The sequence below is a fragment of the Chiloscyllium plagiosum genome, chromosome 25 (genome assembly GCF_004010195.1).
Source record: "Chiloscyllium plagiosum isolate BGI_BamShark_2017 chromosome 25, ASM401019v2, whole genome shotgun sequence".
Lineage (NCBI taxonomy): Eukaryota > Metazoa > Chordata > Chondrichthyes > Orectolobiformes > Hemiscylliidae > Chiloscyllium > Chiloscyllium plagiosum.
The window spans coordinates 25,455,587-25,474,676 of record NC_057734.1 but is presented as its reverse complement, the minus strand read 5'-3'; the positions used below and the strand labels follow the sequence as shown (position 1 = coordinate 25,474,676).

The following is a 19,090-nucleotide window of genomic DNA, read 5'->3' as shown; positions in this document are numbered from 1 at the left end:
TCAGTCAGAAGTGCCGAGTGGATGATCCATTTCGGGCTCCTGCAATGATTCCCAGCATCACATATACCAGTCTCCAACCAATTCGATTCATGTCCATGTGATATCAAGAAACGGCTGGAGACACTGGATACTGCAAAGGTAATGGGCCCTGATAATATGCCGCTCCTCAAGCCAAGCTCTCCCAGTAAAGTTACAACACTGGCATCGACCTGACAATGTGGAAAATTGCCCAGGTATGTCCTGTATACAAAAAGCAGGACACATCCAACCCGGCCAATTACCGCCTAATCAGTCTCTCTCCATCATCAGTAAAGTGATGGAAGGGGTTATCACCAGTGCTATCAAGCAGCACCTGCTCAGCAATAACCTGCTCAGTGACGCACAGTTTAGGTTTTGCCGGGGTCATTCAGCTCCTGATCTCATTACAGCCTTGGTTCAAACATGAACTAAAGAGTTGAATTCCAGAGATGAGGTGAAAGTGACAGCCCTTGACATCAAGGCCACATTTGACTGAGTATGGCATCAAGGACCCCTAACAAAACCGGAATCAATGGGTATCAGGGGGCAAATGCTCCACTGGTTAGAGTCATACCTGGCATAAAGGAAGATGGTTGTGGTTGTAGTTGGTCAGTCATCTCAGCTCCAGGACGCCTCTGCAGAAGTTCCTCAGGGTAGTATCCTAGGCCCAACAATCTTCAGGTGCTTCATCAATGACCTTCCCTCTGTCATAAGGTCTGAAGTGGGGACGTTTGCTGATGATTGCAGTGTTCAGCACCATTCGCAACTCCTCGGATACTGAAGCAGTCCGTGCTCAAATGCAACAAGATCTGGACAATATTCAGGATTGGGCTGACAAGTGGTAAGTAACATTTGTGTCACAGAAAAGCTAGACAATGACCATTACCAATAAGAGACACTGTAACTACCACCCCTTGACATTCAACAGTATTACCATCACTGAATCTTCCACTGTCAACATCCTTGGAGTTACCATTGATCAGAAACTCAACTGGATTCACCACATAAACATAGTGGCTACAAGAGCAGGTCAGATACTGGGGATACTGCGGCAAGTAACTCACCACTTGACACCCCAAAGTCTATCCACCATCTATAAGGCACAAATCAGAAGTGTGCTGGAATACTCCCCACTTGCCTGGATAGGTGCAGCTCCAACAACACTCAAAGCTTGACACCATTCAGGACAAAGCAACTTGCTTGATTGGCACCAGATCTACAAACATTCAATCCCACCACCAGTGCTCAGTAGCAGCAGTGTGTACTATCTACAAGATGCACTGCAGAAATTCACCAAGGATCCTTAGACAATACCTTCCAAACGCATGACCACTTCCACCTAGAAGGACAAGGGTAGCAGGTATTTGGGAACACCACCACCTGCAAGTTCCCCTCCAAGACATTCACTACCCTGACTTGGAAATATACTACCATTCCTTCACAGTCATTGTGTCAAACCCCTGGGATTCCTTCCCGACTGACATTGTGGGTCAACCCACAATAAGTGGACTGCAACGAATCAAGAAGGCAGCTCACCACCACCTTCTCAAGGGCAAATAGGGATGGGCTATCAATGCTGGCCAGCCAGCGATGCCCATGTTGCACAAATGAATTTTTAAAAATCTGCTCTTGGAAGTAGAGAATAAATAATTGAGAAAATTTTCAATAGGTAAGGAAGAACCAATATGTTGAAGTACTTCCAATTTAAGTCACTACAACAGCTAGAGCAATAAAGATGGTTTTCTTTTTCACAGAGAAGGCTGATTGGAAATTTAATTGACATTAATACAATTATAAAGGATCGAGAGAGAGTGGTTAGGATGGACTATTTCCCTTACTTCAGAGGTCAATAAGTAGAGGCATAAATTTCAAGTAATTCAAAAAAGGATCTTAGAGAATTGAGAATTATTAACATCCAGAGGGTGGCAGTCATCTGGAATTCACTGTCTGATAGAGAAATATATAGGCAAAACCCTTTTCGTATTATAAAAAATATTTGAATGAGGACATGCAGTTCAATGACCAATAGAGTTACAGCCTGAGAGCTGGAAACTAAGATTAAGCTGGAAAGCTCTTTTTCAGGTGGCATAAATGTATTCAACTGAATGGCTATCTTTCTGTGGTTCCTTTCTTGGCTTTTTATTAAAATAAATATTCTAAGTAACTGAAGACATGGGCAAAAACAACATTGTCACATTAGGCAAGGGTTGGCAAGTTTAAAACTAAAATATTTTGGAAATCTGGAAAAAAAAATCAAATTATGCAGAATACTCAACAGTTTTGGTAACATCTGTATAGAGAGAGAGAGAGAGACAGACAGACAGAGAGTGCTAATGGGCTGAAGTTTACTAGAAATTGTTAAGATTCATGCATGGGTTTTCTCTGTGAACCCTAGTGAGATTTCTTACGCTAAACTGAAACCTGCCTCATTAGCTGTGTGTCGTACCTCCATGGTGCCCCACGCATCCTAACTTCTCTGCCAGTAAGGCAGAAGCACTTGCCACAACTGGGATCTCCTGATGCTGGCACCATTTTTAAGTCCATCCATGCACCAGGCCGTGTGCTGCCAGGTAGGAATTTCCATTCACTGTGCACAGAATGGAAGGGGGAACTGAGAAAAAAAACTTAAGGGAACATAACAGACATGGCTGACAATTCGTTGCAAATCCAACTGTTTATCACTCCCAGAGTAACCATGTCCTCCAATGCACTGTTGTCTCCTCCACCCTTGTTTATTGTTGTTCCCCTTCATGGTATTGTTCCCTCTGTATCGCAAAATGCTGCCTTCAATCTACAGAATTGAGTTTGCCAACTTCCTTACCAAGAAGTGGCCCCAGACAAAGCCTCCACTCCTTGAATTTGATTGAGTTGATATCCAGGACTGACTAGAACTGCTTTTGAAAATGGAGACGGGATCTCTCTGACTTTCTTGTCAGTAATTATCATTGTCTTGTTCTATCCGTTGGATGAGAGAATGGGAAACCACAAATAAATAAATTCATAGAGTCATAGAAGTGCAGAGCACAGAAACAGACTCTTTGGTCCAATTTATCCGGATGCCTTTAAAATGTTGTAATTGTACCACCACTTCCTCTGCCAACTCATTCCATACATGCACCACCCTCTGTATGAAGAAGTTGCCCCTTTGGTCCCTTTTAAATCTTTCCCCTCTTACCTTAAACCTATGTTCTCTAGCTTTGGACTCCCTTATTCCGGGGAAACGACTTTGTCTATTTACCCTATCATTACCCGTCATGAATTTATAAACCTCTATAAGGTTACCCCTCAGCCTCTGACGCTGCATGGAAAATTGCCCCAGCCTATTCAGCCTCTCATTATAACCCAAACCCTTGAACCCTGGCAACATTCTTGTATATCTTTTCTGAATGCTTTCAAGTTTCACAACATCCTCCCTTTAGTAAGGAGACCAGAACTGAATGCAGTATTCCAAAATTGGCCTAACCAATGTCCTGTACAGCCGCAACATGACCTCCCAACTCCTGTACTCAGTACTCTGACCAATAAAGGCAAACTTCTCAAATGCCTTCTTCACTATCCTATCTACCTGCAACTCTACTTTCAAGGAACTAGGTCTCTTTGTTCAGCAACACTCCCCAGGACCTTACCATTAAGTGTATAAGTCGTGCTCGGATTTGTTTTTCCAAAATGCAGCACCCCACATTTATCTAAACTCCATCTGCCACTCGTCGGCCCATTGGCCCATTTGATCAAGATCCCATTGTAATCTGAGGTAATTTTCTTCACTGTCCACCATACCTTCGATTTTGGTGCCATCTGCAAACTTGCTAACCATACCTCCTATGTTCACATCCTAAATGAGGTGAGATAAAGTAATAATGCCATGCTAATACATGCAAATAGCCCTCTCCCTGCTCACTTGCAATATTCTTATCTGACCATTCAAACTTGGTTGGAGAATGGACTTTTTCTTGCTCAATGCCAAGAATCTGATTTCTAAAGATTTCATCCTATTTTTCAACTAACTCACGAATGCTCTCATCATTCGTGGGTTCCACCTATTATTTCAGGTTAATGACATTTCAACAAAAAGGAAACGGACTGGTAAAAAGTCTTACAGTTATGAGTCTTCTATTATTACAAAAATTTGCAATACATATAGTCTCTATCTGACATGATAAATGGCTTAATAATTCTGTTCTAATATAGCATTGGACAAATTGCTATTCAACTTATAAGTTCATAAGATATCGGAGCAGAATTAGGCCATTCAGCCCATCGATTCTGCTCTGCCATTCGATCATGGCAGATATGGCCCTCACCCCCATTTTCCTGCCTTCTCCCGATATCCCTTCAATCCATTACCAATTAAAATTCTGTCTAATTTCTCCTTTAAATGTACTCTCTGTCCCAGCAGCTATTGCACTTTCGGGTCGCGAACTCAACAACCCTTTGGGAGAAGTAGTTTCTCCTCAACTCTGTTTTAAATTTGCTACCCCTTATCCTAAGACTCTGACCTCCCGTCCTAAAATGTCCCACAAGAGAAAGCATTTGCTTCTTATTTCCTCATTGCAATTTACTGTCCCGCCTATTTTTGTGTCGTCTGGAAATTTGGCATTAGATCCTTCCAACCTTGTATCTAAGCCATCAGTGTAGATTGTAAATAGCTGGAATCCAAGAACTGAACCCTCTGGCATTGTTCTCGTTAGATCTTGCCATCCAGAAAAAAAAAATTGATCGCAAATCTGTCTTCTATCCATCAGCCAGTCATCTATCCAAGCTAATGAATTACCACGAATCCCATATGGTACAACCTTATGAATTAACCTTTTGTTCGGCACCTTATTGAATGCCTTCCGGAAGTCCAGATATATTACAACTTCAAAACCCCCATTATCTACTTTCCTTGTTACATCTTTGAAAAACTCTAACAAATTAGTCAAACATAATTTTGCCTCCATAAAACCATGATGGATAGTGTTGTGACTTTCCAAATATTTCTTCCTGGGTAATTGATTATATCACTTTCCTAAAGATAGAGGTGAAACTAACTGGTCTGTAATTTCCCACACTTTGCCTCCTTCCCTTTTTGAATAGGCATTAGCATTTTTCCAATTCGCTGTAACCTTTCCCATGTCCGGGGAATTTTGGAATATCGTAGTCAATGGATCCAGTATCTCCAGTGCCACTTCCTTTAATACCCTCGGATGTAGGCCCTCGGGCCTGGGGGACATGTCTGCCCTCAACCTTAATAGTTTGCTGAATACCTTTTCCCTATCAATGTTGATTGTTCTACGTTCTACCCTCTCTATTGTCTTTGACTTGCCTGTTCCAATAGGATTGATACTGTTGTCCTCCACCATGAAAACGGAGGCAAAGTATTGATTTAGCCATCTCCATGTTCCCCACTATAAACTCTCCGCTTTCATCTTCCAAGGGACCAACATTCACCTTAGTGACTCTCTTCCCTTTTATATGCCCATAGAAGCTTTTGCTATCCTTTTTGCTATTTTGTGGTAGTTTTCTTTCATAATTTATCTTACGTCTTCTTATTTTTTTTTAGTATCCCTTTGTTTATGTTTGAAAGTTTCCCAATCTTCTAGCCTTTCACTGGCCTTTGCCATATGGTATACCTTAGCTTTTGACTATATATTGTCCTTGACCTCATTGTTTAGCCATGGATGTTTTTTTTAATTTTGAATTCTATCATAAAATGGTCACTAATGTGGATTTCACCAATTTCCTCATTTCCCCTCCCCCACCTTATTCCAGATCCAACTTTCCAACACGGCATTGCCCTCTTGACCTGTCCATCCTCTTTCCCATCTATCAGCTCCAGTCTCCTCTCTGACCTATCACCTTCACCCCCACCTTCATCTACTTATAGCACTCTCAGTTACCTTCCCCCAGTACCACCCCCTCCCATTTATCTCCCAGCCCCCTTGGCCCACAAGCCTCATTCCTGATGAAGGACTGATGCCCTAAACGTCGATTCTCCTGCTCCTTGGATGCTGTCTAACCGGCTGTGCTTTTTCAACACCATTACTCTCGACTCATTGAACTCCATTCACTTGCTTGGAGTTCATCAGTTAAGGCCTCACCCATAATCTTTGGGCTTTACAGAAACATCCATCAATCTCCAATCAATTTTAATTCAATGTGACTAGCAAGAAGGAATTCAATAAATGATGTACCATTGACAATAATGCTTGAGGATCTCATGACTACATTTGCTTCATTGGGTTTGGGGTCTAGGGGAATACAGGTAACAAAGTTAAAAGCACATCCATAGCTTACTGCACTTCAATTTACTTCTGTTTCACTGCATTTAAGGGATAGATTTAATTTTCAGAGATAATATAGTGAGTTGAACTGGTATCTGCCAAACTGCCACAGTGTGGCAGAGGTGTTGTTTCAGTTTCATGGAAAATTAGAAAATCAAACAGAGCTGGATTGCAGGTGAGTGGGGAGTCTGATGGTTACCAGAAAAGGGAAAAAAGGGTCAGAATATTTGAAACATCATATCATATCAAGACATCATACAAGAGTATGGAAATCTGATAATAGAACAACGCAAAGGCTTTGTATCTGAATACACGAAGCATCCAGAATAAAATTAATGTGCTCACAGTGCTAATTGTGACAAATGGATATGATTTGGCAGTACTAACCAAGACGTTAAAGGAAGACCAGGTTTGGGAATTGAATATCTAAGAGTATTCAATGTTTTCAAAGGATAGGCAGGAAAGAAAAGGAGGTGGTACAACTTTGTCAGTAAAGGGAGGGATCTGAGCTGTAGTAAGAAATGATATCAGCACTGTGGTGGTCAAGGTATAGAATCAGTCTTGAGTAGAAATAAAAAACAGCAAGGGAGTAATCCATAGGTCACTAAACAGTATTGTGCACTATTGCAGGACTATAAATCAGGAAATACTGGAGACTGTAAGAAAGATACAAATCACGGTTGATTGTAATAGGCACATTGACTGGCAAGGGTCACATCGAGGGAAAGTTCATTTGAATGAATTCACTTTTTGGAACAATATCTTAGAAATCCCATAGTGCAGAACAAGGCCATTCGGCCCATTGAATCAGCAATGAACCATTAAAGAGCATCCCACCCAGTCCCAGTTCCCCACCCTAGCCCAATAATCCTACATTTACCATGGCCAATCTACCTAACCTGCACATCTTTGATTGTGGGAGAAAACCAGAGCACAGAGGAAACTCATGCAGACATGGGGAGAAAGCACAAACTCCATAAAGGCAGTCATCCAAGGCTGGAACCGAAACCATGCCCCTGGGGCTGTGAGGCAGCAGTGCTAACCTAATATGTTGGGGAACCAAGTAGAGAGCAGACTATCCTGGATTTGGTATTGTGTAAGCCTCAAACTTGGCACCGCCCTCTTGACCCATCCATCGCCTTTCCCATGTATCTGCTGCGTCCTCCTCTCTGACCTATCACCTTCTCCTATTTATTTCTCAGTTCCCCCCCGGCCCACAAGCGTCATTCCTGATGAAGGGCTTATGCTCGAAATGTCGGTTCTCCTGCTTCTTGGATGCTGCTTGACTGGTTGTGCTTTTCCAGCACCGCACTCTTGACTCTGATCTCCAGTATTTGCAGTCCTCACTTTCTCCAATGTGTGTGAGGAGGATATGCTTACACTGTGCAAGATTGTGGTCTGATTAGATTAAATAGAATTTATACTTTGATTACCATCTTAAATATATTTACTATTGAATCCTTTATACAAGCAATCAGTTCGGGAAGAATCTCTATATATTAATATGATTTTATGATTTACATGCCACAGAGAATTACTTTTAGTTTTGGGAATTACATTTTTATCTTTACACAAAAAAAATAAAAAAATTGAGTTTGAGAAACTGGTAAACACCCTTAAGATAATTATAATTTGAAGTTTACTTCAAATAGTTTGAGATGAAAGCATATAAACAACAGTAGAATTCAGATTTACTGAACAAAATAGTCAGGATCCAAAATGGTGGATTAGTTATTTGTAGGTATTACTGACTTTTATATCAGTTAATAGTTATGTCTTTATTCAGCCAATGAAAATCGCTATGAAGGCTTGTGGAAAAATGGAAAGAAACATGGAACCGGAAAGTTTTTCTTCTTTGAGAAAGGCCAAATGTATGAAGGTGTATGGGTTGACGACATTCCAAAGTGTGGAAAAATGATTGATTTTGGTCGAGAAGGTGCAATTAATCCTACTTCCTATCCAATACCTCAGGTACTTAAATTTTATTGTGTTTATAAGCCAGACCATTATACAACTTTTTCATTTTAATCGTAAATAAATTATGCATAAGGCCATTTAATACATTGTATTTTTTTTCTTTCTGATGAATCATGCGCAATTTGTAATATTGTAGGTGTACTGCAAATTAAACTTTTAAGGGAAGATGACTTACTAGATATGTGCATGTGTGTCTGTTTATAAATTCCTGTATCATATAATCTACTTAATTAGGATATATTTTCTTTTGTTTTATGTGTGTGGTTACCATATTTATCCCCATTAATGTTAGAATGTGGAAAGAAATCTCTATATAAGTGCTGTGGTAGAACGTAAGGAATATGTGCAGGATGAGGCAATTCAGCCCCTCCATTATTCAATGTGATCATGGCTGATCTCATTCAGCATCAAGTCCATTTTCCAGCTCACTCTCTTCATAACCCTTCAACCCGGTACTAATTAAAAATCTATCTTCCCCCTCCTTAAATTTACTGAATATCCCAGCATTCACTATATTCTGGGGTAGTGAATTCTACAAATTCACAACCCTTTGACAAAAGTAATTTCTACACATTTCTGTTTTAAATCTGCTAGCCTCCATCTGCTTGCTACATCTTCTAAGAACACAAGTGAATTAATTAAATATGGTTTATCTTTCATTAAACCATTTTGACTTCCTAAATGCCATGTCATTACTTCTTTAATCATGGATTTGAACAATTTCCCACCGACATATGTTAAACTAATTGGTCTGTAGTTTCCTAGTTTTTGTCTCCCTTGCTTTTTTGAATAAAGGGGTTAAATTTGCATTTTTCTAATCCATTGGAACCTTTTCCACATCCAGGGAATTTTGGAATATTATAGCTAATGGATCACTTCCTTTAAGACCCTTGAATTTCGGTCATCAGTCCCTGGGAACTTGTCTGCCTTAAATCCCAATGGTCAGTACTTTTTCCCTATGATGATGATGACGACCAGAGATGACTTTCTGGTCAAGACAGTGGCCAAGTAGCAGCACAGTGATTGGACTCCTGGATCTTTTTCTGTTTTTACTTTTGTTTATCCTTCTTTTTCTGCCTTTTAAAAAGAACTTTAACCTTACTTACCTTCTTGTGGAGAGCTTGGACAGCATTGAGGTATTCAGCACTTTTGGGGGCAAGGTTTGTTCCAGTGAGGGTTGAGGGAGTTGTGATAGTGCTCTCCAGCAGTGGTGGAGGGAGGTGAGATTGTGTTTTTAGTGGTGGCAGAGGGAGATAAGTTTGGGCCCAGTGGGGGACCCAGCAACTTCAGTGGCGGCTGCATTTCTGAGCTCAGTCCAGTGCGGACCCATGCAGCGGCAAATGACGACATGGTTCCAGCAGCAGCAGTGCAGTGGAGGGATTTTAGTTTGGCTGACAGCTTCGTGCTGCTGATGGTCTTAGCATCAGGGTGGAACAGCATGGATCCAAGACCATAGCTGAGCACTTGGCCGTGTTGAACATTTAACTTTATTTTTCTACACTTATACTCTATGTATGGTTTATTTCTGTGTTTTAAGATGGCTCCAGACAGCGGCAACATTATACACCACTTTTCAAAGTATTTGTAACAAATACATGTAACAATAAATAAAGCAATAAAATCAATGATTGTTCTGAGTTCCTCCCTTTCCATAACCTTTGCGTTACATGTTATGACTGGGATGGTACTAGTGTCCTCCACTGCGAAAACTGAAACGAGATGTTGATTTAGCAGATCTGCCATTTCTGTGTTCCCCAAAATTAACTGCCCAGTCTCATCCTCCATGGGATCAGCATTCACTTTAGCTACTTTGTTCCCTTTTATATGCTTATCGAAGCTTTCGCTATCTGATTTTACAGACTGATTAGCTTAACCTCGGTCATGGATAAGATCCTGGAATCCATTGTGAAGGATGAGATTTCTCAATACTTTGAAATGTATGGTAAAATAGGGCAAAGTCAGCATGGTTTCATCAAAGGGGAGGTCATGCCTGACAAATCTGCTAGAATGCTGAAAGCAGCATCAAGCAGGTTAAACCAAGGAGAGATAATGCATGTTATCTATCTGGACTTCAAGAAGGCCTTTGACTAGGTGCCGCACAGGAGGCTATTGAGTAAGATAAGGGCCCATGGTGTTAGAGGCAAGATGCTAGCTTGGATAGAAACTTGGCTGTCTGGCAGAAAGTGGGGATAAAAGGGCCCTTCTCAGGATGTCAGTAGGTGATAAGTGGTGTTCCACAAAACTGTGTTGAGACCACAACTTCTGTTGTTAGGAATTGTCTGTTGTTAGGGTCACATTTAATTGGTCTTACAAAATTATTGGAATTGATCGATGCATCATGCTGGTCCATTCAATTATAGGCATCTTGATAACCGTAAACCCTTGGTATCAGTCCTTGGGTGGGATAATACTATTTTAAATCCTGTGAAAAGCAGAGCCTTTAAACCAAATATTGTTTTTGATATGACTGTGTACTAGGAGGAGAAAGTGAGGTCTGCAGATGCTGGAGATCAGAGCTGAAAATGTGTTGCTGGAAAAGCGCAGCAGGTCAGGCAGCATCCAGGGAACAGGAGAATCGACGTTTCGGGCATAAGCCCTTCTTCAGGAATCTTCCTGAAGAAGGGCTTATGCCCGAAACGTCGATTCTCCTGTTCCCTGGATGCTGCCTGACCTGCTGCGCTTTTCCAGCAACACATTTTCATGACTGTGTACTAGCCAGTTCATAATATATTATACTAGAGCTGATCTCCCATTGCTCAGAGATGTAGCTGTTTCCTTGTTTTCTTTTTTAACTCCTAAGTGTTTTCATAATTGTGATGTCTTTCAGACTGATGACTTTTTTCTTTCTCATTCTTTCTGAAACTCTTTTCTCCTTTTATATGTATCTCTGTGTGGGGTTCACAAATACTATTAAGTGAGATGCACCTTTTAAAAATTGTAATAGATACATAGTATGTCCTTTAAACAGCTAAATATGTTTCATGCAGTTGCCTCTGGAAGGTGTTTATGTCAAATTATGTTAACTGTTTTCCAGCCACAGATCTGTTATAATATTGTGTCCTGGACAGTTGTCATATTTTTAAAAAGATGTGCAAGAAAGCTTTTTACTGTCAACTTTATTGGTGCTCAAAATTTAAATTAATCCATCGTTCTTCATTTTAAAGTTCTAATGCTGTCTTTTTGTTTGAGAGATTTGTGGCTCATAGGGTAGCTTCCCTGCTTCTGAACTACAAGCTCCAGGTTCAAATCTCTTTCTGGGACTTGATGGGTGGGGCAAGTGAAGCTCAAAATGTAACCAGTTATATTGGAAGGATTTATAGGCTGTTACACAACCTATGGCAGGCAGTAAGAATTAGGGAGATTCCTGGAGAGCCACATGATGGGAAGAGAATTGGAACTCCAACTAACTTCAGACTACAACATGTAAAAGCTAAGACTCTTTACCAGTTTCTGAAAGGGTATCGTCGGTTCAGTTGACAGAAAGATCAGTCTGGATCAGATTGGTGTCACCAATGCAGGGTTAAATTCCCATTCCAGCTTTGGGGTTTCAGGATGTGTGACTTTGCCTAACCTGTTGAGGGAAGTCATGGTGCTGACAGTTGGATCTGTCTTTGTTTAGACAATTGAAGATGATACACTATGAACATCATTATGTAACATTTATCAGTCGTGCTGAATCTCACAAGTATTGTAGTCTGGATCTAAAACAGTGATGAGACAGGAAAGAGAGAGTGCTTGGTGGTATGGTGTAAAAATAACAATCTCTCACTCAACATCAGTAAAACATTGGAGCTGGTCTTTGACTTCAGGAAGCAAGATAGAGGACATGCCCTGGCTACATCAATGGGTGCTAAGGTGGAGATGCACACGAGTGCCAAGTTTTCGGAGTCCTGGTTCAGTCCTGGTCCAGTCACGTTGACATTACAATCAAGGAAGCACTTACTTGGGAGGCTGGGAAATTCAACACCTCCACAAAGACTCTTACCAATTTTTATAGATGCACCATAGAAAGCATTGGTACCACGGCCTGGTATGGCAACTGCTTTGCCCAGGACTGTAAGAAACAACTGTAAGTTGTGAACACAGCCTGGTCCGTCACACAAGCCAATCTTCCATCCGTTAACTCCATCTACTCATTGCCTTGCAAAGGCAGCCAACATATTCAAAGATGGCAAAAGTGAGGACTGCAGATACTGGAGATTAGAGTCAAGATTAGAGTGGTGCTGGAAATGCAGAGCAGGTCAGGCAGCATCTGAGGAGCAGGAAAATCAATGTTTCAGGCAGGAGCCCTTCAGCAGGAATGAGACTGGAAGCCTTGGGGATGGAGAGATAAATGGGAGGGGATGGGACTGGGGAGAAGGTATCTGGGAGTACAATAGGTGGATGGAGGAAGGGGTAAAGGTGATAGGTTGGAGAGGAGGGTGGAGCGGATAGGTGGGAAGGAAGATTGAGAGGTGGGACAGGTCATGCGGATGGTGCTGAGCTGGAAGTTTGGAAGTGGGAAAGGTTGGGGGGAGGGGAAATGAGGAAACTGGTGAAGTCCACATTGATGCCCTGGGTTGAAGGGTTCCGAGGCGGAAAATGAGGCATTCTTCCTCCAGGCGTTGGGTAATGAAGGAGTGGTGGAGGAGGCCCAGGACATGCACACCCTTGGGAGAATGGGAGGGGGAGTTGAAATGTTCGGCCATGGGGCAGTGGGGTTGATTGGTGCAGGTGTCACGGAAATGTTCCCTGAAGCATTCCAGCTTTCTGTGAGAAGGTGTCCAGTCTCCCCAAAATGTAAAGGAGACTGCATTGGGAGCAATGGATGCAATAAATGACACGTGTGAAAGTGCAGGTGAAACTTTGATGGATGTGGAAGGCTCCTTTGGGGCCTTGGATGAAGGTGAGGGGGGAAGTGTGGGTGCAGGTTTTGCAATTCCTGCGGTGGCAGGGGAGGGTGGGTTGTTGGGGGGCGTGGACCTGACCAGGCAGTCACAGAGGGAATGGTCGTTGCGGAAGGCAGATAGGGGTGGGGAGGGAAATATATCCCTGGTGGTGAGGTCCGTTTATAGGTGGCGGAAATGTTGGCGGATGATGCGGTTTATGTGGAGGTTGGTGGGATGGAAGGTGAGCACCAGGGGGGTTCTGTCCTTGTTGGGGTTGGAAGGGTGGGGTTTGAGGGCGGAGGTGCGGGATGTGGATGAGATGCGTTGGAGGGCATCTTCAACTATGTAGGAGGGGAAATTACGGTCTTGAAAGAAGGAGGCCATCTGGTGTGTTCTGTGGTGGAACTGATCCTCCTGGGAGCAGATACGGCGGAGGTGGAGAAATTGGGAATACGGGATAACATTTTTGCAGGAGATAGAGTGGGAGGAGATGTAATCCAGGTAGCTGTGGGAGTTGGTGGGTTTGTAAATAAAATGTCGGTTTTGAGTCGGTCATCGTTGATGGACATGGAGAGGACCCTCCCATCCTGGTTACAATCTCCACCAACCTCTTCTGCCAGGCAAAAGATACAAAAGCTTAAACACACGTACCAATAAATTCAAGAACAGCTTCTTTCCCGCTATTATTAGACTTCCGAATGGACCTCCTCAAATTTTAAATTTAACACTCGTCTTGCTCTTTCTGTGCCTTCTCTGCCACCATAACATGTATTCTTCACTCTGTTCCATTACCCTTACGTAGTTTGTATGAAATGTTCTGCCTGGACTGCATGCAAAACAAATCTTTCCTCTATATAGGTACATGTGACAATAATGAATCAAATCTAAATTTCATCACTTTGTGTGACAAGATTGCCAGCTGTCAGCTCCTCACCTCAAAAACAGATTGATCATGTCTGGCACCAGCCTCAATTGATTGGTCTCATAGCAGTCATTTAAAATATCTTTTACAGTGTTATTACTTCTTCCCTTATGGGCTAACAGCAGTGAGAACCTAAATTACATTATTTGTTTGTACGAACACAAATGGTTTTTGTGACATCCTTCCATCTACATAAGAGATGAAAGAAAACCTAAGAGCAGGGAGTAGGAGTAGGCAATTCAGCCCAACAAGCTTACTGTGCCATTTGATACGATGATAGCTGACCTTATCTTGGCCTTAACTCCACTTTCCTGCCTGCTGTTCGTAGTCCTCGACCCATAACTAATTAAACATCTTCTCCTTAATTTGGATGATGGACATTTGGCAAAACAAATCATTGGGGGATTGGGTACCTTCACATTGGCAAACTAGGGTAGCTTCATATGACATGCTTTTGTTGATGGCTGAAAGAACAACCCATTTGAAACAGATTCTGACACAAGGTTGTCTGGTGTTATTGGGGATTGTTTTTGGTGTTTGGCCCCTTTGGTGTTACTAAGCCAATGATCAACATACACACCAGCCCACAGGTGATGTTGCCATTTCTCTTATCAGCTAGTGTTTTCCAGGCATGGAAATTAATGTTCAGGACCTTCATGTCATGTGTTGTCTTCTGAGCAGAGGCTAAGCAAGTTGGCACTCTACTTATTGGAATTTAGAAGAATGAGATGTGATCTCATTAAAACATATAGGATTCTTAAGAGGCCTATGAGGGAGTAAATGCTGAAAGGATGTTTTCCCTCATGAGAGAGTCTAAGACAGGAGGGCATAGTCACAGAATTAAGGGACGATAATTTTAGACTGAGGTGAAGAAGAATTTCTGCTCGGAAGCTTATGAGTCTTTGGAACCCCTTGTGACAGACAGCTGTGGGGGCAGGGTCCTTGTGTATATTTAAGGCTGAGATAGATTCTTGATCAGTAGGGGAATCGGGGGTTATTGGGAAAAGGGGCGTGAGGGGTTTTGATCAGCCTAGATCCTATTGAATGGTGGAGCAGGCTCAGGAGGTCTTATGGCCTACTCCTGTTCCTATTTCTTATGATCTTATGGCTTGCAAGCACCGTTGAAGTGGAGTTTTGAGCAACCTGCTGGTTTCCAGGCACCAGCTGCCTCACCATAGAGTAAATCCTTGGACACATATCCATCTTTAATCCTGCAAAACATGCTTGAAGCTAGCAAAGTTGCATCTGCTTCATGAGTGATCAAATGGATTGTGCTGATTTTTATATAGAACCATTAAATGCAGATATATTGTAATTGCAAGGAATTTCTATTCCAAAATCTCAAATCATTTTCATATTATTGGTTTAAAGACGTTTACCATGACCAAACAATCATGTCTGAATGATAAAGCTTTGCTGTACATAATCAGGTATTCTATTTTTGTTGCTGATGTCATAAGTGATTACTTACTTTATGAATTAATCTGTTTCTGAATCTTAACACTCAAAAATCATTTCATAATTTAAATATTTAATCTCTGGTTCCTGAAACTAACCAAGTCTTCTTGAATGCATCTGGTTTACATCCCTCTGCATTATTTCCATTATGACATATTTAGATTACAGAAACAGTTTAGCTATTTTATACAAAAATGGGAAATAGGCAATAGTCTTAAAATATATACAGGGTATTTAAATTCTTGTATATTCTGAGTCCTTAAAATTGTACAAGTGATAAATGAACTTGTAATTTGGATGCATATTTCATAAATGAAATTTTTTAAATGTACAAGTTTTTATAAGTAAGTGAAATGTTCAGGATAAACTGCACAACTTGTTTTTAGAATTTCCTGAAAAACTGATTAAATGATACATTACAGAAGATATGGTAGTATGTTGAAGCCTGGAAATGTGAACTATACAGTGTTAACATGTGATTATATACTTTCACATGTGGTTATAGTTTGTTTCTATCAAGTCACTTGTATATCACCTGGATTTCCAGAAGGCATTTAATGAGGTACCAGATCAAAGGCTATTGCAGAAAAGAAATGTTCATAGTTGAGCAGGTAACATTACCGTGGATAGAAGATTGTTTTATAGTTCACGTCAATGACTTAGATGAGGGGAAGAAAGTCTTGGTAGCTAAATTTGTAGACCACATAAAATCAAGTCAGGTTGCAAAGTATGTTGTGAAGATGATGCAAGGAACTTGGAGGATTTAGATATGTTCAGTGAGTGGGCAAACATTTCGTGGTTGGAAATCTAGTGTGAGAAAATGTGAAGTTGTTTTTTAAAGGGAAGAATAAAAAAAAAAGTCTATTACTCAAATAGAAAACGACTGGGAAAATCTGAGGTGCAGATGTTCTCATATTTAAGTCACAAAAAGTTAATATGCAGGTACAGCAGGTGATTAAGAAGTGTAATGAAATGCTAACCTTTATGACAGGAGGAAATGAACATAAAAGTAAGGATGTTATGGTGAGACTCGATCCTCAAATTTAGGCTTCTTATTTCAAGAAGGATGCAAATGTGCTGGAGTCAGTTTTTTTTAGATAGATTCCCTTACACTATGGAAACAAGACATTTTGGCCCAACAAGTCCATACCGACCCTCTGAAAAGTAACCCACCCAGACCCATTGCACCTAACACTATGGGCAATTTAGCACAGAGGACCCAGGGGAAACCTACGCAGACACTAGGAGAATGTGCAAATCCCACACAGACGGTCACCCGAGGCTGGAATTGAACCCGGATCCCTGGTGCTGTGAGGCTGCAGTTCTAAGCACTGAGCCACCGTGCTGTTGTTAGAATGTTTACTAGATTAATACATTGAAAGAGTGGATTGTCTTCTGAGGTTAGGTTAGGTTATGGCTTATTTTCACTGGAGCTCAGAAGGGTGAGAGGTGAACTGAAAGTGCGCAAGATCCTGAATGGCCTTGATGAGGAGGATATGGAAAGGATGTTTCTTTTTGTGTGGGAATCCAAAACTAGGAAATAAAATTATTTTAAAATTCAAGATTGCCTATTAAAGCAGAGGTGTGGAGAAATTTATTGGGTTTTGAAATCCCCTCCCTCAATGTGGTGGAATTGAGGTAATTGAATAATTTAAAGGCAGAGGTTGTTAAATGCTAGTTAGGCCAGAGGATTAAATGTTTTTAGGGTTGGTTGAGAATGTGGAATTTTGAATATAAGCAGATCAGTCATGATCTTATTAAATGGCAGAGTAGACTTGAGGGTTCAAGTGGCCTTAATCTGCTCTTATATCATGTTTTTGCATGTGCATATCTAGTTATTAAAGTTGCAGATATATTTTTCCTATATATAAACGCCAATTAGGCTTTCTCCTTAGGCAGCAACAAGGTCTAGTTAAACTGCCCTGGATGACACCAGCCTATTTTTTTCAAGTATATAATCAAGCTCATTCTAATGGAGTCAGATCACACCTTCAATTCCTACACACAGTTCAAAGCTACTTATGTTCTGAATTGGGAACGGCAACCTTGACAGTTTTCTTTTCCTCAATCCAAGTCCAGATATAATACTGCCATCTGGATGAAATCAAATACAGTAACACAGACCAGGGATAAAACCTGAAAACATTTTGAGCTTTGTGGTTCAGAAGAGGTATTTTCTAATTACACATGTCTGGAGCAGGTGGGACTTAGTTTCCCTAACTCTGGACCACAAGCTATCATTACACCACAAAGTCCTCCTTTATGGTTCAGTAAAACCATTCTAATTTAGCATCTTCAGCTGTTTAATTAATGACCCACTTCAGACATTGGGCTGTTTCCTGATTGTTCAGCTTCCTGATTGAACCACTTTTCAATTCCTCAGCTAATAAATTAGTCTCTTCTCACATGCAACATTTGTGCCACACAAGTACCAGGAAATTACCATCTCCAAACCTTTCCACAGTGTCTTATTGTTCAAACACATCACCATTTCAAGGTCTCCCACCATCAATGTCCAGGATCACCACTGACCAGAAACACAACAGCACCAATCGCATAAGTTCTGTGACTAATAAAACAGATCAGAGACTGGATAATCTGCAGTGTATGCTGTTCCTGACTTGTTAAAGCTTTGTATTGGCTACAAGGTACAAGTTAGAGTGTGATTAAATATTCTATACTTACCAATAACACTGAAGAAGCTTGACACTGTTCAGACTGAAGCAGCTCACTCGATCGAATTTCATTTACTAATCTATTTACTCTGTCCACCATACTGCCTACAGGGTGCACTGCAAAACCACAACACCATTTTGACAGCAGCACTAAGAATTAAGTCTGTAAGTGTGTACACCAACTGATTAGAATCTGTTGCAGTTTAAATATTTAATTGTTCAGTCAGTGCCTTTACTGTGATTTCATCACAGATCATTGTGCTTTTGAATTCTATAACAGTTACAGAACTGATTAAGATTTGGAGATGCCAGTGTTGGCTATCACCTGATGAAGGAGCGTCACTCCGAAAGCAAGTGTGCTTCCAATTAAACCTGTTGGACTATAACCGAGAACTGATTAAAATAGCCAAATGTTAGCTGATCCTATACATTGAGAAAATATATTTATGTATATTGTATGTTATCACGGAATTAACAGATGGAACAAAATCAGAAATTACTGGAGAAACTCAGCAGGTCTGACAGCATTTGAGGAGAAAAAGCAGGGTTAACGTTTCAGTTCTGAACAAGGGTCAGTGAACCTGAGTTTGTCTGGGTTTTTGTTTCATATTTCCAGCACCCGCAGTTCTTTGTTTTAACTAAAAGGTGATGTGGGTAATTTGTTCTCGGGCCTTTGACAATCAATGCCTCACTCAATCTCAGTAAAACTTAGAGTCATAGAGATATACGGCACAGAAACAGAGCCTTCAGTCCAACTTGTCCATGCTGACCAGATATCCTAAACTAATCTAGTCCCATTTGCCAGCACTTGGCCCATATTCCTCTAAACCCTTCCTATTCTTGTTCCCAACCAGATGCCTTTTAAATGTTGCAATTGTACTAGCCTCCACCACTTCCTCTGGCAGCTCA

General features: G+C 41.0%; 1 protein-coding gene across 3 annotated transcripts in view; it reads left to right on the top strand.

Moving 5' to 3' along the window:
* Positions 1 to 19,090, top strand: part of morn3 (MORN repeat containing 3) — a 92,874-nt gene that overhangs the window by 42,499 nt on the left and 31,285 nt on the right. For all 3 annotated transcript variants that reach the window (XR_006315387.1, XM_043715743.1, XM_043715742.1), the window contains one exon: positions 8,068 to 8,252. Coding sequence is in view for 2 of the 3 variants with exons in the window: in XM_043715743.1 (XP_043571678.1) it covers positions 8,068 to 8,252 (185 nt within the window). In the remaining variant the exon portion in view is untranslated. The remainder of the gene's footprint in view (positions 1 to 8,067; positions 8,253 to 19,090) is intronic.